The sequence below is a fragment of the Pipistrellus kuhlii genome, unplaced genomic scaffold (assembly GCF_014108245.1).
Source record: "Pipistrellus kuhlii isolate mPipKuh1 unplaced genomic scaffold, mPipKuh1.p scaffold_m20_p_1, whole genome shotgun sequence".
In the NCBI taxonomy this organism is placed as follows: Eukaryota; Metazoa; Chordata; class Mammalia; order Chiroptera; family Vespertilionidae; genus Pipistrellus; species Pipistrellus kuhlii.
In genome coordinates, this window is record NW_023425404.1 from 92968595 (window position 1) to 92991686 (window position 23092).

At 40.6% G+C, this 23092-nt stretch overlaps 1 protein-coding gene across 3 annotated transcripts in view; it reads right to left on the reverse strand.

Annotated features, from left to right (window-relative positions):
- THSD4 (thrombospondin type 1 domain containing 4) overlaps nucleotides 1–23092 on the reverse strand; it is a 701089-nt gene that overhangs the window by 653340 nt on the left and 24657 nt on the right. For 2 of the 3 annotated variants that reach the window (XR_006742686.1, XM_036457096.2), the window contains exons 2-3: nucleotides 19339–19447; nucleotides 7701–7770 (exon numbers count right to left, since the gene is read on the reverse strand). Coding sequence is in view for 1 of the 3 variants with exons in the window: in XM_036457096.2 (XP_036312989.1) it covers nucleotides 7701–7770; nucleotides 19339–19367 (99 nt within the window). In the remaining 2 variants the exon portion in view is untranslated. The remainder of the gene's footprint in view (nucleotides 1–7700; nucleotides 7771–19338; nucleotides 19448–23092) is intronic. The other variant, XM_045587370.1, reaches the window with a different exon arrangement.

The window sequence follows — 23092 nt, forward strand, 5'->3', positions numbered from 1 at the left end:
CTCTGCATTTTCATAAGAATTTTTAATCACTTTGTCAGTTTTTGCAAAAAAAAATCTGCTGAAACTTTTTTTGGAATTGCACTAATCTTCAGATCATTTTGGGGAGAATGGTTTCTTAATAATATGGACTTTCTTGACTCATAAACATAAATATGTCTCCATTTGTTTAATTTAAGCGTTTAATTGTTATCAACAATGTTTTGTAGTTATAAGTACATAGGTCTTTCACCTCTTTTATTAGATTTATCCCAACATATTTCATGCTTTTGCGAATTATATTCTTTTGAATTTAATTTTTCTATTGTTGACTGGCAGTATAGAAATACAATAGATTCTATGCATATTAATCTTATATCCAATAACTTTGCTAAATTCACTTACCTAGGTAGCCTTTTTTAAAGATTTCATCAGATTTTCTACAGACAGTTTTGCTGTCTGCAAATAAAGACAAGTTTACTCTTTCCTTTGCGATTAGATGCATTTTATTTTTTTCATTGCCTGATTGTACTGTTTAGAACTTCCAGAACTATCCTATATAATAAAGATGTAATATGCAAATGGTCGTTACGCAGTGAAGCATAACAACCGATCATGACCCGATCATGGATCAGCAGTAGAGTAGGGCAGCGAGCTACAAGAGGGTGGTGGAGATCTACAGAAGGGGGCAGGGCAGCAAGCTATGGGAGGTGGGGGCAAAGGGAGCTACAGGAGAATGGGGCAATGGGCAGAGAGCTACAGGAGGGCAGCAGCAAGCAACTGGCTACAAATGGGCTGCAGAGAGCTACAGGAGGGGGCAGGGCAACAAGCTATGAGGGAGAAGGAGCTACAGGAGGACTGGACAGGGGCTGGAGAGCTACTGGAGGGTGGCAGCGAGCTACTGGAGAGCTACTGGCACACAGATTCGTGCGCAGAGCTACTAGTGCAGAATAATAAGTGATGAGAAAAGACACCAGTTCTTTTCCTGGTCTTAGAAGGTAAACATTGAGTCTTTCACCATAAAGTATGATTAGCTGTAGGTCTTGGGTATTCTTTTTTCCTGCTTTGCTAAGATGTTGTATTAGGAATGAAAGTCAGATTTCATCAAAATGTTTCTGTATTTAACGATATGATCATATGGTTTTCTTTTTTAAGTTGTTAAGATGAAATTGACTGATTCATTTTTAAATGTTAAACCAACCTTTATTTCTGGAATAAAGCCCACTTTTACATGATATGTTACCACTTCCTATAATATTGGACTAAATTTACTAAATTTTTATGTAGACTTTTGTATCTATGTTTATGATGGGTAAACACCTATGAGTTTTCTTATATTTTTACTAGAGGCCCAGCACATGAAATCGTGCATGGTTAGGGTCCTTACACCTAGCCTGCAATCAGGCTCATTTTCTGCCCACTTGCCAGTCCCCGATCCTACCTCACTGCCCCCACTTTGCCAGCCTCGGGTCCCACCCCGCCTCTACCTCCAGTCACCTGGTTTCCCTCACCAGCACCCCACCTCATAGCAACTGGTTGAGCGGTTGTTGTGGTCATTACACTTACGGTTGCTGGCCTTTTATCATATAGGATTTGGCTTTGATATGCCATCTGGTCCCATTGAATGAGTTGGAAAGTTTGCTTCCTCTTCAATTTTCCAGAAGAATTTGTGTAAAATTAGCATTATTTCTTCCTCAAATGTTTGTAAGAATTTAACAGGGAAGCCATCATGATCTGGAGCTATCTTTGCAAGAAGACTTTTAACAACAAATTCCATTTTTTAAAATAAATATAGAAATACTTTGATTATCTACTTCTTCTTGAGTGAGCTTTGATGGTTTATAGTTTTCAAATAACTTGTAATTTTCAGCTAAGTTGATGAGTTTATAAAGGTTTTAATAATATTTCCTTGTTATGCAGCTAATATCTACAGAATGTGTAGTGGTCACCATGCTGCCTCATGCTAGTTATAATTTGTATCTTCACTCTTTTTTTATTTTTTATCCTGATCTCTCTGGTTCAAGATTTATTCATTTTATTAATATCAAAGAACCATCTTATGATTTACAATATAATGTGCTTTGGCGGCTGTCTTTTGGGATTCATTTTGCTTGGGACTCTGCGAGAATTTTAGATTTGTGTGGGTTTTTTCTTCTCTATCTCAGGAAAGTTTTCTGTCATTATTTCTTTTTTTTCTTTTTTTTCTTTTTAATTATATGTTATTGATTCTTTACAGAGAGGAAGGGAGAGAGATAGAGAGTTAGAAACATCGATGAGAGAGAGTCATCGATCAGCTGCCTCTTGCACACCCCCTACTGGGGATATGCCCGCAACCAAGGTACATGCCCTTGACCGGAATCGAACCTGGGACCCTTCAGTCCCCAAGCTGATGCTCTATCCATTGAGCCAAACCAGTTTCGGCTGTCATTATTTCTTGAAATACGTTTTCCATGTCTTCCTCAGTTTCCTTTCCTTCTTGAACCCCTATTATTCTAATATTGTTTTGTTTTATATTGTCCCAATGTTCCGTTAGGCTCTCCTAATGGTTTTCTCTAAAGTTATTTTTTTTCTATTTTACAGATTTTTGCTTTGATCTTTCTTATTTCCTTTCTTCTTACTTTGAATCTAATTGCTCTTCATTTCCTAGTTGCTTATGGTAGAAGCTGGCCTCATTGATTTGAGAGTTGTTTTGTCTTTATAGGTATTTAGTTATATAAATTTCCCACTAAGTGGTGTTTTATTAACAACATCCCACAATTTCTAATATTTTGTGTTTTCAACTTCAGTTAGGTCAGCAATTTCCCTTTCATTTCTTCTTTGACCCATGAATTATTTAGCAGTGTGTTATTTAATTTCCAAATATTTGGGAATTTTCCAGTTATCTTTCTGTTATTGATTTCTAATTTAATCCCATTTTAATCATATTATTTAATTATACATGTGTTATAAATCTCACAATACATTATAACTACGTTTATTTAAAGTGTCAGTCTTTAAAGCAGATTCAATATTTTAAACCTTACATATTTACCCATAGTTATTATTTCTGGTGCATTTCATCCTTTTTATAGACCCACATTTCCTTCTAATATCATTTCTTTCTTCCTAAAGAACCCCCTTAACAGTTCTTATGATAAACATATAATACAGCATTTGTATATCTTAAAATATCTTTCGTTTATTTTTATTTCTAAAAGATATTTTTCTGTATATAGAATTTTAGGTTGCCAATTTCATTGCTTCGGTATTTTGAAGATATTGCTTCACTTGCATAAATAATAGTAGGTAATGTGCTTTCATCCTTATCTGTGTTATTGTATAACATGTATCTTTTTCTAGAAACTTAAAAAAAAATTTCTCTTTATCACTAGTTTTCAGAAATTTGATTAAGGGGTGACTAAGTGTATTTTTCTTCATATTTTTAGCGCTTGGATTTTATTGACATTCTTGGGTTTATAATTTCATGAAATTAGTAACATTTTTAACAATATTTTAAATATATATTTTATGGAACATCCCCTTCCCCATTTCTTTGCTTTTGGTGCTCAAGTTAACACTTGAAGTGGTCCCAGAGCTCACTGACGTTCTGTTCATCTTTTAAAACTATTTTTTTTAATTCTTTGTTTCATTTTTTAAAGTTTCTAATGTTAAATCTTCAAGTTCACTTATCTTTTCTTCTGAACTATCTAATCTGCAATTATTCAGTCCTAGTATATTTTTCATTTCAAACCGTGTCATTTTCATATTGAGAAGTTTGATGAGGTTTTTTTTTTTTAAATAATTTCTATTCCTCTAATATTTTGAATATATGGAATACCATTTTAATAACATTTAATATCTTAATTTTCAAATTCTAAATCTGTGTCAGTTCTGAGTTGGTGTCAATCAATTGATAATTCTCCCCATTGTGAAGAATAATGAGAATATTTTTCTGCTTTTGCACATGCCTGGTAATTTTTAATGAAATGTAAGACATGGTGAACTTTACCTTTTTAGATTCTGAATATGTTTATACTCCTATATTCATGAGCTTTGGGCTAACAATAATTGGATCCTTCCCAGCAGGACTTTTAGGATTTGTTAGTTAGGTTCAAAACAATGCACAGTTTAGGGTTTTCATTATTCCCCCAATAACAAGGTGACATTTTCCTCTATATTCTCTCCAGAGGCTCCTGGATTATGAGTTTTTAAAGTCTGAATGGTGGAAAAAGAGTTACTGTTTCCTTTAGTCCATTAGGAGGTTCCTTCCTGGTCCCAGGCTATTTCCTCGCATATGTGTGCTAACCAGTACTAAACTACATCCTTGAGGAGGACCCCTACAGACCTCTGCAGTCACCCCTCCAAGTGCTGGTGAGGATGAGGAGAAAAAGTCACCCCTCCAACTTCTGGTGGGAATGCAGACTGGTACAGCCACTGTAGAGAACAACATGGAGTTTCCTCAAAAAACAAAAAATGGAACTCCCCTTTGACCCAGTAATCCTACTTCTAGGAATATATCCCAAGAAAGCAGAAACACCAATCAGAAAGGATATATGCACCCCCATGTTCATAGCAGCACAATTCACCATAATTAAAATTTGGAAACAGCCTAAGTGCCCATCAGCAGAAGAGTGGCTTAAAAAAATTTGGTATATCTACACAATGGAATACTTACTACACTGCTGTAAAAAGGAAAGAGCTTTTGTGATTTGCAACAGCATGGATGAACATGGAGAGCATTATGCTAAGTGAAATAAGCCAGTCAGAGGAAGATAAATATCACATGATTTCACTCATTTGTGGAATACAATAAAAAACATAAACTAATTAACAAAAATAGATTCAGAGACAGAGAAGCATCGAACAGACCATCAAACCTCAGAGAAAGGCAGGGGAGGGGGGCAGGGGTAGAAAGAGATCAACCAAAGGATTTGTAGGCATGCATAGAAGCATAACCAATGAACAAAAACAGTAGGGGGATGAGGGCATGTGCTGGGGGTGGGAGTGGCCGAGGAGAGGTCAATGTGGGGAAAATGAGACATATGTAATACTTTAAACAATAAAAAATTAAATAAATATATAAATAATAAATAAAGTTTAGATCCAAAGTCTCATTTAAATATAACCTAAATGAGTATGGATAAAACTGAAGGTATGATTCATCCTGTGGCAAACTGCTCTCCCGCTTAGAACCTGTGAGATCAAATATGTTACATGCTTCCAAAATACACTGGTGAACAGGCATAGGACATTCCCATCCAATAGGAGAAAGAGAGAAGTAGAAAGGAAAGAGAGGTTATAAGCAAGTTTAAAACCCAGCAGTGCAATTCCATTAAACTTTAAAGCTCAAGAATAATCCTCTTTGGCTTGATGCTATGCCATCCAGGCCACTAGGGCAGTGGTCCAGCCTGCAGCTTTGCTGGACAGAGGTTGGGGCCCCAAGGGCCCAGACTAGCCTGCCCCAACAGCTTTGAGCAGCCCTCTACCCACTGTGGCTCTCCAGGATTGGGGTCCTGAGACCACTTCATCCAGCCACTGGAGCAGCACCTGGGACAGCCCAGTTGCTCAGCATCCGAGTGCAGGGAGAGGAACCCACCAAGGGAGGTGGTGTAGAGATGAGCCAGGTCAAGAAGACATCAACAGCCCCTCCTTTTCATTTTCCTATTGTCTTGGACAATAGCTCCTGGCTTCTGTCAAGATGGCTTACTCTTCTCCTTATCAAATGGTCTCTCAGCAACACCCTTAGCGTCCTTTCCTGAACAGGCTTTCTCATTCTTTTCAAGATGAATAAACTGAGAATTCTCCAAATCATTAAGTCTTCTTACTCTCCAATTAACAATTCCATCTTTAAGTCATTTCTCTCTTCTCACATTTTACTACAAGCAGTCAAGAGAAACGACACTTTCATTAGAAATTGCTTCAGCTAAATATGTAATTTCATCACTTACAAGTTCTACCTTCCACAAAATACAAACACAGTTCAGACAAGCTCTTTGCCACTTTATGACAAGCATGACCTTTCCTCCGTTTCCAATAACATGTTGCTCATTTCCATCTGAGACGTCATCAGAATGACACCTTTCATATTTGCACCCACAGTCTGTTTGGATGAATCAAGTATTGTCTAAGAAGATAGGGACTTTCTCTACAGTTTTCCTTTCGTTCTAAGCTCTCATTGGAATTGCCTTCAAAAGTCCACTCATGGCCATGCAAGCATTTCTGATATGTAACCTCAAAACTCTTCCAGTCTCTATCATTATTAGTTCTAAAAACAAGTACCATAGATTGGGTGCTTTATAAACAACACAATGTATTTCTCACAATTCTTGGCGCTGGGAATCAGTGATCAGGGTGCCAGCATGGTGACTTCTTCTGGGGTGCAGACTTCTCACTGTATCCTCTCATGGCAGAGCAAGCTAGCTCATAATTCTAATAAGGATGCTAATTCCATTTGCTCCCATGACATATTCACCTGGCCCGTGGGGATGGGGGTGGGGTTGTGTGTGAATTTCCAACATGATGTTTAGACCTTGGCCAGGTTTTCCATTCATTCAATCATTCAACAAGTATTTTATTGAGCAACTATAATATTACAGGAGCTGGGAATATGACAGTAAGCAAGGTAGGGCAGATTCCACTTTCATGGAGCTGACATCTGAGTGGGGAATACAATATAATATAGGTTTATCTCTAGCCTAGAAAAACAAAGCTAGAACATAGTACACAAACCTAAAAGGAATTAGACTAATCAGACAAGAATATTAAGAACTTCTCCCAGGAAGGGTCACCTCTAGGCAAACCTGTACACACTCTTTTCTCTGTTCCCTTCTCTCCTGGAGTTCCCCTGTGAAAACCCCATTTTAGGAAAGATTACAACCAACTCAGTCACACTTGGATCACACAACTCAGAAGTGCCAGTGTTGTTACAGGTAGACATAAGGTAGCAGAAAGGAAATCCACGGACCCTCTTGGAGCCATATCGTGCATCTACCTCTAAGGAAACATCCGTCACACACCTGTACGAGGCTGAGTTAGGCAACAGTGAATATTTCATTCACTATGAAACATACAGAGCCTGGAGGAAAGTGTGCTGGACACTGTCTGTTTATCCCTCCAGATGTCTGTGACCCTTCTCCACCCAGCTCTGTGGCCCAGGAAGCTGGCCTTCAAGGTCTGCATCAGGGTTTTTTGTCTTCTGTCTTTGGTTGGGTTCAGCTAAAGGGAGTCACCACAGGAGAAAAGGGGGAGGAGGAGAGAGAGGGCCAGGTCTCAATTTCCCTGTTCCCTCCCTGCCTGGCTGCTGGCTGGCAGTGGCTGTGTCCTCTATCAAAAATCATGGCTCCCTATTAGGGGTCCTTTTCTATAGCCACAACCACAGTCACCCCTTACCCCTGTGTGTGCCCTTAGAGCAGCGGTCGCCAACCTTTTGAACCTCACGGACCACCGGTTGGCAACCGCTGCCCTAGAGGGCAAAGCTCTATGCTCAGGTATATAGTCTTCTCCCTGCCCTCTCTCAACTGCCCCATTCTAAGAAGCACAGGCTGCAAAGCCAGCACCACCCTCTGATCAGAGCTTCATTTTTAAGCTCCAAGGATTGAGGGGGGTTCAGAGGGCTGGTGAACATCCTATAAATGGTGCTTCTTTGCAAAACCAGCAGTGACTCACCAGCAAAACTCAGGGTGGTGACTAGTATGACACCAGCCCCCTGTGAAGAGAAGAAAAGCCTCTGAATGGCCATTGCTTACCTTTCTGTGTTCAGTGGAAGGATGTGAGCAGATGAGCTGCAATCCAAACAGCAGCAGGTAACCCAGGACTCTGAGAAGGAAAAACAACAACAGGCAGGACTGTGAGCATGTTCCAGGCAGCAACACCAGCAGAAGGCAGCTTTCCCATCTCATCATTGGAAGGGAGACACCAGTTCATCGCAAGGTCTGGGATGTGACCCAGTGAAGAGGCAAAGGGCAGCGGACTGTGGGCAGGGCTGTGGCACCGGACAGATCTGGGATCGAACCCAGCAATATCATTTACCAGCAGGGTTTCTAGGTCACTTAACCTCTTCGAGCCTCGTTTTCTTCCTTGTAAGATGGGGATAGCATGGAAGCTGGCCCCAAGGGTTGCAGAGGACTGAATGTGATAAAATGCCATGTCTGACACAGTAAGTGCTAGTGCACGCTGGGTGCTTCCAGAGCTGGAGCCGGGCCAGTGGAGTTCCTCTCCCACACCCAGGCTGTCCTTGGAGCCTTTTCCTTGCCAGTCCTTGGTCCTTGGTGTCACATATGCTCTCCCTAGGTGGGATTAGTTGTGTTAAGCCCCACTATCACCAGCCCTGATTAGGGCTTGTCATCAAATAAAGGGAAGGTGCAAAAATAGGTGCCAGCTGGCCCTGAAACAGAGGGTGTGCTGGAAGAGCGTGAGCTTTGGATTCAAACACATCGAGGCTAGAATCCCAACTCCGCCCTTCCCATCTGGGTGATGCTGGGTCAGCTGTGCCTGTGCCTCTTTGTGCTCATCTTCTGTGCGGATCTCTGACGCTGACTGAGGTGAAAACTCTCATACAGGCAGGCAGGCAGGCAGAGGAGATAAGTATTGTCAAGTAGTTAAATGCCCAAAGTCCCTTGATTTCAAACCAACAGCATTGTTTTAAGCATCCCTACAAAAGGCCTTTGGTCCTTTTGAGCTGCCTTGAATCTTTTCTAGAGTTTAACCTTGAGGACAGAAGTCAAGCAACCCAGTGGTCCTCAACCACCTTACTGAGATATATATATATATAGATATATATAGATATATATATATATAGATATAGATATAGATATATAGATATAGATATATAGATATAGATATATCTATATATCTATATCTATATCTATCTATATCTATATACAAACAACAATTTTCTTGTCCAAGAAAATACACTGTGTGAAAGTGGAGATGAAGAAGGAAACCTGTCTGAATCTGGGCTTAGGACTTATGGAGTTAGAAGAGGCTCCTACCATCTCTAAGAATCCTAAATTCTACCCAAATCCCCATTTTGTATGTAAATGAGCCTGGCCCTAACAGACCACACAGCATGGATATGGACAAACTGGTTAGAGACTGTGCTGGGGCAGGAAGCAGAGTGAAGGGACAGGCAACCAGGTGTTAAATACATCCTTCCTGCTGTTGTCTTTGAGCTGCAGCGAAGGCCCCAGCACAAGAACCAAGCGTACTCCGTGCACACACATTCCAAAGGGAAGGGCTGAAAGTCTATGAGGACTGAAAAAGGATGTGCACCTGCCCAAGATGTCTTCCAGCAAAGGGGCAGGGGTATCTAAAGGAGTGGGTGTGCATATGGAGGTAGAAAAAAAAAACAAACAGCTTTTTTTCTAATGATATCCTTACAGGATCCAATTTGTCCTGTAAACCAAGAAACATGTGCATCATGACTCAGGAGTCTATGTACTTTGATTATATGACCTTGGGCAAATCACCTCTGTGCCTCAGTTTCCTCATCTGTAAAATGGAAATAATATTGCCTGCCCTGCTGACCTCAAATAAGTGAATGTGCAAGAAAGCATATTATGAATCATGCCTACAAATCTGAATAATTTGTAACACATCCTGGCACTGTTACTCATTTTTTAAAAAACATAGCTTGGTGTGGTTTTGTTTAAAAACAAACAAACAAACAAACAAACAAAAACAGCAGCTCTATAAATGTGTTACAACCCAGGCCCTCAAAGTTTTTGGCAGACATCTATAATGTAACCAGAAGCAATTTTACATAACTGCTCATCCCAGATTGCACTTCCAAAACTTTCAGGGCACTTGAGGCAGGAGAGGGCGTGAAAGACTGGAGGAGGAAGAGTCTAAGTTCTTCTCCGTCTCAGAGGAACTGTTCTCCAGGCTGCCTGGTCAACTGTACTCTCAGATATTCCGAAGCTTGTTCCCTCACCTTCAGGTGTCTTATGGAGATAAGACCCCTGGCCCTAAAACACAGCACTTCTCTCCCAGGCCAGACAATACTTGTCTCCACAGCACTTATTATCTCACAGACAATGACTTTATTCACTTAAAGTACACCTCTGCCCACTGGAGTATAAGCTCCAGGAGAATCAAGAATTGTTTCATCTCTACTTTATCTCCAGCATTTAGCAGTGTCTACTATATAGTAAGAGCTCAATTCATTGAATTAATGAATGATGCTACATCATCTTGACAACCTTTGAAATGTTAAAATAAGTGGAAATAGTGTGAATTGCCATATTAAAAAAAATGCCCAAAGTAATTTGGGAAGTTTTTAAAAGCTCTCTCATGAAAATCTTATAAAAATCAGTTACATTTTTTAATTTCTATATGATGCCCCAAAATTCATTCTCATAGGATTGACGCAAGGTATGGCAGCAAAATGTTTGTTAGTGCTGCTTGTTACAAAAATGCAACATAGTAGTATTTAGATGTCCAAATGCTTCTTTTCTTCATCTAACTGGGCTAAAATGCCTAGGGGTACCCAATAAAATTCATTCTGGAATAAAATCTTAGTTACTAAATGGGCTCTGCTCTGAATGGAATAGAAGAAATCCCCTCACTGGGGACATTATTCTTTTGCTGCAATAGCAACAACTCTAGCCATATATAACCCTAGGGGCCAGAAGAAATTCCACCAAGGGCCGTAAATTTCCCACCCCTGCTCATAGACTCTGTTTCAGGATACCCGACCCTGCAAAGGTAGTCTGTAGCTGTGCCCACACCTTTTCAACACACCAACAATCTAGCCCAAATCCTTGTTCCTCCTGACCCAATTTGAAATTAATGCTCAGGGAATGTGAGAGCATGTGTGTGTCTGTGTGCATGTGCAGCTCGTGTGTTATTTCACTTTGATAGTTTGCTTTGGCAACTGCTCCCAGTTTGCAACGTTTTGACAGACTGAAGGCTACCAGGGCCTTTGGCAAACAAATCAGTTTCCTCTGAGCAGTGGGGGAAGTCACATTCCTACCAAAACGTTCTGATTCACCCTGTAGGAGAATTCCACACCAATCAGAAAAGAAAGAAGGAAAAAAAAGAAGCCATCTCCCCAGTGTTGTTCTAGAGTTTACATATGCCATCATTTCATCTCCTCGTGTAGAAAATGATTCTCATTGAAATTTGGTACGAGATTTGCATTATGGAACTGGGGCTCTAGACTTCTGCGTTTGCCTTGGCTCACCTGCCCACACCCATTCCACAGTCCTCAGCCCCAGGGAGGTGGGTCATGCCACAGCCCCTGACCTCAATTCCTTCCACTCCACTTGAGCATGTCAAGTCACAAAACAAGGAACACAGAAAAAAATCTTAACTTCTTTTCTTCTTTAGTTAATACAACCCAAGAAATATTCAGGGAACAACCTGATCACTAACAAAAGTATACCAACCTAAACAAATGAGAGCCAAAATCTTAACACTGACATGAAATCTGTACATACTGCACTCTGGAGATTAAAAAAGTTTGGTAAGCATGCATTTTACATCCTCAGCTCAATCATGTGCCTTCCTCAGACAGCAGTTAAAAGTAAAAAAAAAAAAAAAAAAAAAAGCAATGATATTGGTTAACGATACTTGATGGTTAGCACCAATGTCAATTCTTACAAGTAGTATTATTTCATTTAATCTACTACCATCCCATCAGGTACTTTCATTATACCCATTTTATAGGTGAGGAAATTGAGGCACAAAGAAGCTACATCATTTACTGAAGGGAAAAGCCTAATTCCCATGCCAGCAGTCAGATCCTTGGCCTGAAGCTTTAACCACTATGCTCTGGGGCCTCATTAGGAAACAACACATTTTAAACCAAGTATTCGCATTTGAGCACATCAATTTTCTTCCCCAGTCTTATAAGACTGTGGCTTCACACATCTTGTTTTACTTTCTGTCACTGCTTGCAAAAATAATCAGAAAATGAGTGAATGCAATAAAATCTCGTTTATCCAGCCTCCTAGAGAACATTAGAAGTTTTAAAACAATTGAAACTAACCATTTAAACTTCAACCTTGAACGAAAAATCATTCTATTTATTCCCTCTGCTTTCTCATACAACATATGCTAAGCTTAAGTAACCTTTTTTAGATGGGTGACCAGTGTGTATATCTACCAACCTGCGTAGCCTAAGGTTGTGGCCTTGGAGCAGAAAGGTTGAGAGCCTTTGCAGTTACCTCCCTGCTGTCAAGCATTGCCTCCTGGACTGTGGATGAGCCTGTGTACTCCTAATCATCTCTTTTCGGGTTGGCCTTGGAATCCTTTAGACAACCAATATTAGCCAAACCAAGACCATACAGACTCTGGAGAAATACCTGCCTGGCTTTTGGGAGGTAAATACTTCAATTTTAAACCATGGACTTTGGGACACCTATTCTGCATATTGGTTTTTATTGCTTATTTCCAGCTTATCCATTCTTGCAGCCATTTCTGTTTTCTGGACCAGGCAGGGCCTCTGGAAAAGTAAGGTGTTCTGTCCCGCATAGCTTTTCTGGGCATAACATCCTTTGGTAAATTTCCCTGTTCTCGAGAAAACATTTCTGATACATCTTTGCAGCTAGCAGAGCACTCAGCAGAGTCTGCACTCAGGAATAATAAATAGCAAGTGAATCAAAGAATGGCAGGGTAGAATGAAGAGGGGTGAAAGAGAGAGGAGGTATCGACCACTAAAGAAATGAAAGTGCTGCTGTGGCAGACACTTTTCATCAACAAAGTGTTTTCTAAGTGCATCCAGAATTCTGTCATAAAAAATAGAAGAACTGGGAAAAGGAACACAATCCTAAAAGGAGGATTTCTATAAGTTGGACTCATTGGTCCTCATCCCAGGAGGTCAGTGTAAACTGAGGTCTATAATCTGCTTGGATATGTAAGGAATAGGTAGCCCAATGATCACACCTTTACTCCATTGAACCCTTTTGGTACAGAATGTTCTAACAAATCCCACAGTCAAAGTGATGAGGACATGGTCCAGGTCAAGGGCTGTGCTAAGCATAACAAAAAATTAATACTGTCCGAATCCCTGCCATCGTTTTACAGGAAAGGGTTTGCCAGGGCAGTCTTCCAAAAAACAACTTTATTTCCTCCTGGCCTCCATGCCTACCATTCAGATGGCTTCTACTTGGCTTTCCAGAACACATTCCAGCAGGTCCTTGCTGATACACTTGTGTTCGTCTGCTCTCACCAGATGACTTGTGTTTATAGAGCATTTATCATGGTCCTATAACTGTTTATGCCAGTTTCTTTGTGATTACATAAAATATTCAAATAACACACAGACCCATGAAATAGAGTGCAAAAATTAAGAGAAGTTGTTAGTTGTTTCTACAAAATGAAGCTGAATGTTTTGTAAAGATTCATTAAAGGAAAGTAGCCAAGAAAAAAAAAAAAAAAACTACTGGCAAATTGGGTGTAGATGAGACAACTATAAATGATTAGGGCAAGAATAATAAAACTCTAGAATCATTCTGTACTCAGATTGCTTTGCAAATGTCTTTAAATTTTCATTCCACTTTAAAGAAATCCAAATTTTTAGATAATGCTTATGGGTATGGTTTGTGCAGGAGAGACAATCAGGGGTTCATGTTCAAAGAAAAGCCCTCACATACAAAAACCGGTGATTGAATGCACATGTGTTTTAAGTAAAAAATAAATGGTTAAAGGTGTGTGTGTGTGTGTGCATAATTTATATTATTTTCTGCTTTAACCTATTTTATAATTAATGATCCTGGTCAGAAAAGAAAAATTTTCTATTTTACTCCTTTTACATAAAAGATAATTATTAATTTATTCATGTAATATTCAACAAATATTTATTAAGCATCAACTGGGCAGCAGTTTAGATGTGGACTACACCAACTGTCCCTGCCTATTAACACCATGAGGTTGAATATGTATGACCCTCCTCTTCTCCCTTCTCACCCTCCTCCTCCTCTTCTTTCTCATCTTCTTCATTCCCTTCCTCTCCTCCTCCCATTCCTTGGTCACTGGCATAAGGACACTGAATGACACCATGGTCCTTCCCAATTCTCACATACTAGGGGCCCAGTGCATGAATTTGTGCACCTTGCAAGGAACTGTGGGCCTTCAGGTTGTAGTGGGCAAAGGGGTGTGTCTCAGCCCATGCTCCGCACCTCACATGGCCCCTCCCACTGCAGGCCCCAGTCTTCTGTCTGCAGGCAGTCCTGCTCCTACCGCCACCACTCCCATATGCTGACAGCACTGGCCCCACTTGCACCTGGTGATGACATGGAGTGATTGAGACCAGCACCTGCAGTGGGTACAAGAGGTGGCTGCTGGCCATGATTGCCCCTCAGGAGCAGGGGGAGGTGGAGTAGCCCTGAGGGGTGATCCAGGCCAGCAGCCCTGCTCAAACTCACTGACGGCACTGAGCAATCGGGGCCAGCGCTGGGTGCTGGCAGCAGGTGCAAGTGGTGGCTCCAACACCAGCAGCGGGTGCGAACTGAAGGGCTCTAGCAGCAGGCGCAAGTGCCAGACAGGACTGCGGCACACAGGGGCAAAGAATTTTCAGTAACCACCAGAAGCTCACCCCAATGACAGCAACTGGTACCCTGCCTTGGTCTGGTGCCCCAGCTCACCTGCTCCACCATCCCGCCACAGCCAACAAAGACCGCTATATTCTGCACTCTGCCACCTGCTGCCACACCCCTCATGTTCCATGTGTGCCCCCTGATGGTCAGCACATGTCATAGCCACCAGTTGTTAGATTGTTCTACTGTATTGTCTATTTGCCTATTAGGGTTTTTTATATATATATATATTTCTTTACCACTGAGGGGAATCTCAGTTCTCACGTTGAGTCAAGTATTACTATTTTGGGCATTCTCTTTGTCACACATACAAACACACTTTCTTTACCCACTTTCTTCCTTTCTGTATTCAGGATCTTTTTCAGTTGCCTGAAGAACATCACCCACCTTTCTCTTTCTCATTTCCTCAATCTATTTTAGTTGTATTTCTAAGCAAAGTAGCTGACAGGCATTACAGTAATATTACTCACTGAAATGTATATCAAGGAAAAGAAAAGCCTTTAAGTTTCAGAAAACTAAAGCCAGACACTTGACCTAGGGCCATCAATCTGTACAACACTTAAAATGATCCAGAACTCCCCATAAAAATCTATAAAAATCACCAACTAACTCTGTAATCTTTCTAATTATGTCTGCATTTCTTCAAAAAACTACCATTCAAAATAAGAATCACTGAATCAACTTTATTTCCTGAAAATTTAACAATCATTTGGCATTTTCATAGTTTTTTTTTTCTTCTTCTGTGTTTTCATTTCAAACATAAAATATATCAATCACACTAAAGCACTCCACCAGGTAAAGCAAGAGTCCCGAACAAGCAGACTGGCTCTAACTGACCCAGCTCGCTGCCCATGGTAGGCAGTCATCATCGCTTGTCGAAGAACTTCTGGGGAGAAACTGTTTCCTTCAATTCAGTCACTGAACAAGCACATAGGATGTAGCTGTGCATACAAAGAACAAGGTGCACAATTTGGAGCACGTCTTCAGAAATATAAACACTTCTCATCACTTATTACCTCTTCCTCTCTAACTTGGAAAAGATTAAGGAACATTTTTTTAATCTAACCTTGACCAACTTTTGGTCCAAAAGGATTTTACTTACTCTACATTTTGCATGGCATCCAGATCTGGTCCAAGGTTCAGTGACAGCCCACTAACCAGTTCCATTAACAATTTAAATCTTACATTTCTTCTGCTACTGGGTTTCACTGTGATTCTTTTTTATTACTACAGACTCTGAGTGAGAAGTAGGGACAGAAAAGCCCTGAGTACTTGCTACATTAGTACTCAGGACTTACCTGTCTCTTTTAATCAGGAAGAAGCCGACTTTATGCTTTTCTGTGACTTGGCCAAAACTGATCAGGGATTTTTAAACTAAATCTCTATATATCAGAATTGTGAATCCCTTTAAATGTTTTTTTTTTCCTCTGAGGGATTTTCTTGGCAGCTAACTTCTAATTTTGACCTGTTTTCTCTATAGGCAGAGAAATCCGCCAGCTTCTCCAATGGATCTTTACCCATTTGGTTGCCTTGATAAATATTAAAAAGGCCTAAATATGTGTTTTTCATCTGCCATTTTTGACCTCTTATTCTTAAAGTAACCATAGCCCTTTTTCCCCAGAATATTTTGAGAAGTATTTAAACAAAAGACACTCTACATTTGTTTTTTGTTGGGTGTGGAGGGTTGTGTGCTGTCTGTCCATCACCCCACACCGTCCATCCCAGTTTACATGGATCTAGAGTAGTGGTTCTCAACCTTCCTAATGCCACAACCCTTTAATGCAGTTCCTCATGTTGTGGTAACCCCAACCATAAAATTATTTTTGTTGCAAATTCATAACTGTAATTTTGCTACTGTCATGAATTGTAATGTAAATATTGGTGTTTCCCTATGGTCTTAGGCTCTACAGCAGCAGTTCTCAACCTGTGTCGCAACCCACAGGTTGAGAACCGGTAGCAGGGTTGCCTAAGACTATCCAGATACCATTGCTGACATGTACACATAAGTAACTATTTGACATTGAAACTGGGTCCCAGAACTGTTGGACACTGAAATTGGAACTCAAACGTTTTTATTATTATGTTTATTTCTAGTCTGCAGTTGCAAGATTTTTCAAAGAAAAGAAATGGGGGAAAAATAGTTATAGAGATAAAGAACTATAGTGGGAAGGCAAGGGAGGTTGGGGGGGGGGGGCTGTAAGAGATCAACCGAAGGACTTGTATGCATGCATACAAACATAACCAATGGATATAAGACACAGGGGGGGGAGGGAGTGAAGGTATATGTGGTGGGGGGGAGGTTAAGGGGGGAGGAAGGAAAGGAGACATATGTACTACTATTTGCAATCCTTCAAACAATAAGAGAGAGAGAGGGAGAGAGAGAGAGAGAGAGAGAGAGAGAGAGAGAGAGAGAGAGAGAGAGAGAGAGAGAGAGAGGAAGGAAGGAAGGAAGGGAGGGAGGGAGGGAAGGAAGGGAGGGAGGGAGGGAGGGAGGGAGGGAGGGAGGAAAAGTTGCCTTTCTCACAAGCTCCCTGAAAAATTTTCCTGAATTATATTTAGTACCTACTAATTTACAATGCAGCATTTTCACTTTTGTGCTAACAATGTACACTGAATATATTTGGGTATATGTTATTATGTTTGTTTATGCTGCAAAATAAAATTTATAAGAGAAAAAAAAAAGAAAAATTATTTGCAAAAGGGGATTTTTCCCAAGTAAAGCCCTTCCTGTGTAGCCTGGTGGCCACAATTGTGTAGGTCCTCAGTACTTTTAAGGGCTTTTCTGGTAACAGCCAGATTTTACACTTTTTTACCACATGGTGAGCCCAGTGTTGGTCACCTGCTGCTCTTTTCAATCCAGTTTAGTATGTGACCGTGACACCACTTCTCTGTGCCCACTTAGATACTATATTCAATGAGGCTGAGATCTCCATGTGGCCTGTGTTTTACATCAGTGTGATGGAGCTTCCATCAAATGCACATATAGTGCATATCTTCAAATATCTTTTAAATTATTTTTTAAACTATTGCTTAAAAATACACATATGCAAAATTAAATTAAATGCCAAAAATTAACCCTGCAGAGACCATAAAACTTGAACTTGGGCTGCCCTGTTAATGGCTGGATTTTGCAGAGGCCTCTAACTGTTTCTGACATACATGTGAATATCATTGATGAAGAAAGTTATAGCTCTGCACAGGTCTTTGAACTTCAGGCTTGCACATGTCTATTCATGTAATTATACAAGCAACTATAGACTACAGTGCACACACACGCACTACTGCCCTCAATTAAACACCAGGCCTGGGCCTAAGGGCACCTGCCAGGCAAATGCTCAAGCACTGGTTGGGCAATCGTGTGTGGTGCCATCATACGTAATAGCATATTATAAACCATTTTACTTTCCTGTAGTCCCTCCACAATAATGAATAGTTATGGGGTGTTACACAATATCCTTTGTGATTCAACTTTGAAACAGAAGGTTCTTCCTTCCCATCTTTCTAGATTCTGGATCAATTAATCTAAAGAATATCCTAAAATTGCAAGATGAGTTTTAGCAAAAGAAAAAAAAATGTTACTAATTGCAATTATTTACCTGTACGGATCAAGATTTCCTTAACACTATGCAGCTAAAACAAGTGTAAAATCAAACAGGTGATGCGGCTTATGTACCAGCTATCAGCCATAAATCCTGAGTTCAAATTTTAGTGTTTACCAAAACAGACTCAATGACCCCATAATGTGTAAATATTACACAAAGTTGAACTGGAAAATAAATTTATCTTTCTTTTTTTTTTTTATCCTCACCCAAGCACCAAAGGATCTGTTTTATCATTGATTTTAGAGAGAGAAGAAAGAAGAGAGAGAGAGAAAGAGAGAGAGAGAGAGAGAGAGAGAGAGAGAGAGAGAGAGAGAGAGAGAGAAAGATCTATCTGTTGCCTCCTGTATGTACCCTACCAGGGATGGAACATGCAACCTGGGTATGTGCCCTGAGCAGGAATCAAACCTCAACCTTTTGGAGTATGGAATGACACCCAATAACAATGAGCCACACTGACCAGGGCTAAAATAAATTTATCTTAATGAACTAGTGCCATTGGTTACTTTATATATTGAGACTAGAGGCCCCATGCACAAAATTTGTGCATCGGGGTGGGGTGTGCCCCTCAGTGGGGCTTGCCCCCTCTCCAATCTGGGATCCCTCTCACAATCCAGGACTGATGATTCCTAACCTGCCTGCCTGCCTGCCTTATTGCCCCTAACCACTCCCCTGCTGGCCTGGTCGCCCCCAACTGCTCTCCCCTGCAGGCTTGGTTGCCCACAACTTCCCTCCCCTACTTGCCTGATCATCCACAACTGCCCTTCCCTGTTATCCATCTTGTGATGGCCGTCTTTGTGGTGGCCACTTTGTGGCAGCCATCTCTTTGGCGGCCATCTTGAGGTGGCCATCTTGCGATGACATCCCACAAGGGTGTCGTGTGAAGGTGTGACACCTCCTAGGCTTTCATTACAAAGGATTTTACATAACATTTTGATTAAAGAATTTTTAAAAAGGTCTATTAGCTTAAAGTTTGAAAATAACCTCAATAACAAGAACTACAATTCCTGAGCACAGAGCTTTTTTTCTGACTCTGCACTAAAGGAATGTGACACAGAGGTTGAGGACTCTGAGCACTGGTTTCTGTTCTGCAAATTAGAGATTCTAGTGTTTGTTCCACTTATCTAGCATGGTTGATATTAGGATCAGATTTTTTAAAGTACAGGTAAAAATCATAGATGTTTTGAGCAGATTTTGACTTAATTGATCTGGTTCCTTATTCTCTTTTTAAAAGGTTCTCCACTTACCTGAGAAACCCCATAAAATTGGAAACCATGATGCCAGGGTCCAGGGAAAAAGCAAGGCCTCTTGGGAGATGTTGCTAATTTTCTGCAGGTGGGAGTGGTATTCAAACTCCTATGGAAGGAACAATAATGCTATTTTTAGCATGGTGCTTAGGAAAATTCCTCAGGCTACAATTCTGCAAGTAAGCCAATGAAACCAGAAGTGATCAATGGAAGACATGTGAACACAAATTCCACTGACCAGTTATCATTACCAGATTTCCCAGCTGAAGTTTAATTGTGTATTAATATGAGGTACCAAACTTGCAGGACATTCAGCACAGTGACTAATACACACAAGATGTCCAATAAATACCTATCAATGATGATCTCTGAGGACTCCGAGAAAGAAGATATCTACTAAGAAAAGCTCCCTGTGGCTAACTTGGCTCAAATTAAAAACCAAATAAACAAACAACAAAAACAGAACCTAGTAGCCATTTCTACACAGGAGCCTCTTATGCAAATTGCACTTCATGGTGAAGCCTGCATTGTGTTTCTGCCATCTGAGCCAGCCCTTGATGAAAGAATTCCTGGACTCTAATTTCAGCCAATAGGACTGAGGCTTTCCCCATTCAATCAGAGATATGCAGATTCAACAAACCAGAAAAGCTCTATTCTGACCAAGCAGGATAGAGCCTTTTGGACCAATCAAACTGAGGATTTGGAGGCTTCATTTGCATGAGAACAGACCAATCAGGGACTAGGAGCTAGGACTTCTGTTGTATAAGCCAGCTCCCCTCTGGCTCTGGAAGCACACTTCCCTTTCCACCCAAGACTAAAAATTGCATTTCCCTGGCTGAGCTGAACCACCAAAGATGTCTCACTGGAACAGAGTGGAGCAGAGCACAGCACTGCAAAGCAGACAAGAATGGAGCATAGCAGACCAGAAGGAGATGAGCAGATGTCTAGCCAGACAGAGGACTGGCCCAGAGCTGCTCACAGCCCTGCTGTTCTCACAGCCATACTGTATCACAGTGGTGCTGTTGTGTACTGAAAAATAGTTTCCTTCTTCATTGCATTCATAATTGGGGATTCCTATTGGCAGTGATTGGCACTAACAACCATCAGTGGACAACACAGACTAAACTCATAGCCAAACTGGCATTAGGCAAGCCTGCATTGGAAATTTAGCCACATCTGTTGAAAGCTACTTAACCACAGGGAAGTCATTTTGCCTCTGTGTTTTGGTTTCCCTAATGCACAACTGCCCTTCTTATGCTCCTGGATGTAACTGTTTCCTTTGAGTAAGAGGTGGATAGCAAGGGGTGGGGCTGTGGTTGGGACCAGAGTTAACCTCAGAAGTGGGTAAAAATACAACACAAAGAAATGACATACTAACACATGCTCCAACAAAGATGAACCTTGAAAACATTATCCTAAATAAAAGAAGCAAGCCACAAAGATCATATATTGTATGATTCCATTCATAACAATTGTCCAGAATAAGCATATCTATAGAGACAGAAAGTACATTAGTGGTTGCCACCATCTGGTGGTTGGATGGTGCTCATGGGAGGGTACAATGTTTCCTCTTGGGATGACAAAAATGTTTTAATATTAGATTGTGGTGATGGCTGCACAGCCCTGTGAATATACTAAAAACCACTGAATTATACACTTTTAAATTGGTGAAGTATGGTATATGAATTATAACTTAATGAAACTTTCAAAACACTGCCTAAAAACTACTTCAAGTAATTGTGAGAATTAAGTGAGTGGACATTGGCCCAGTGCCTGACACAAAGTTATAGTCAATAAAAAGTAGCTCTGATGATACTCATGCAAGAAGAGGTGAAGCAACACTTAAAATGTGTTATCATAGTAAAATCAGGAAGCTAACACTCCTTCCCCTACTTTATTTAGAATCCTTCACTAAACAGAATTTCTACATTTCAAGTGATCCAACACTTTCAAACTTTATGAAAAGCCTCAGAAAGCCCAGGATGGGAGGTTTGGTTGAAATGTGATGGGTGTTGGGAAGTAAAATCATGGCCAGCCTCCTATCCTCCTGCACCTTTTTTCAGAGAAAGACAAATAAATGAACAAGATTTCTAGGTGTGCCAAGGGGTCCCCTCTAATAAAGCAAGAGTTTTGCAAAATCACTCATTTCCAAATTCTTCCTAGGACTTTACATTTCCTTCTCACAAGAAAGGGAAGATGGGAAGGTAAGTTATGAGCACTTAAGAAAAGACAGCTATGAGACCAGAAAATTCCATTTACAAGAGAAAATAATCAAGATTTTAAAAGTGACCATCAGTTTTTTCTGAGGGTTAGTAAGAAAGTAGAGCCTCTTAACCATAATCACCCCTAATTAGCCATCAGCAACTCATGAAATTACTCATGGTAATGAAGACCCTTAAATTATTGGGTTTCAGCCAGAAATTGAAATCCACCAGGAAGAAAGCCAACAAGCGCAAAATGGAACAGTTAGAACTTCTCTGAATCCGGTCTTGCTCTTGGCTGGGGAGCATGTATGTGCAAAGACGGGATTTAACTTGGGAGTCAGATGAAATCTTTGTCACCCTCCTGATGACAATCAACTAATAGTAATTATTTACTCAGTATGTGGAGTCCCCAGGTCCTTGCCAAGGGATTCAAGAGAAGAATGAGTCAATGAAGGGTCTCACTTTACAATATACCTTAGGTGAGTGAGATTTAGGGACTGGAATTATCTGGGGGAAAAGATGAAGTTATTCAGAATAGCATAGGATAAATATTGTTATATGGAGACCTTGAATACTAATCAAACTAATTCAACACAAAGAGACTCACTGTAGAGGGCTGGTGGGGCATCAGCAAGGATGGTGGGACTTAAGATGAGCCCTTAGCCTATGCAGGTTACCAGTGAATAACTTAGAGCAGCTGGTAAGTGTTCACACTGCAATCGAAAGACCTGGGTCTGATACCAGCATATTAACCTAGTGACCTTTTGGCAATTAACCGTTTGTCTTTCAATTTTTTTCATCTGTAAAATGGAGATACTGTTTGGAACTACTTCATAGAGTTGCTGTATTAATTATTTTTTGAGGCTGCATCACACACATGCACACACACACAAACACACACACACACACACACACACATACACACACGGGGAGGGGGAAAGAGAGAGAGAGAGAGAGAGAGAAAGAGAGAGAGAGAGAGAGAGAGTGAGCGCGCAGGTATAGTCCCTGCCTTCAAGGAATTTATAATCTACATACTAGGGGGCTATATACTTTAAACAAACTTAAATATAATAAGTTTAAAAATGAAATTGTGATAAGAGCCATGAAAAAAGGTCCAAAGAGCCTCAGAAAGTATACTGGGCAATGAGGGAAGTAACCTTCATCCTGGGGCAAGGAGGAGACAGGTGAAGGGACCGGGGGCAGTCCAGCGAGAGAGGATCTGAAGTGTAAACTCCTGTAATGACTGGGAGGAAGATGGAGCCCCGGTGGTGGGAACTTGGGAATCAAAAGAGAATGTGGGAAGAGTTGATCCCATATTTACCAGACTATGGTAAATAAATGGTTGAGGGGACAAGGAAAAGAGAGGTGTCAAAGATGACTACCTCCACATTTCTGGAGGAGGGAGGCAGCCAAAGGAGGTGCTAGCAGAGCTTTTTGGTTTTGACAGGAAAGAAAAAGCAATGTTAAGGATAGAGGATGTGATATAAAGCAATGTTTCCCAAATCTGACAAGACAACCAGAACAACATCTGAAATTACCAAAACAATTTG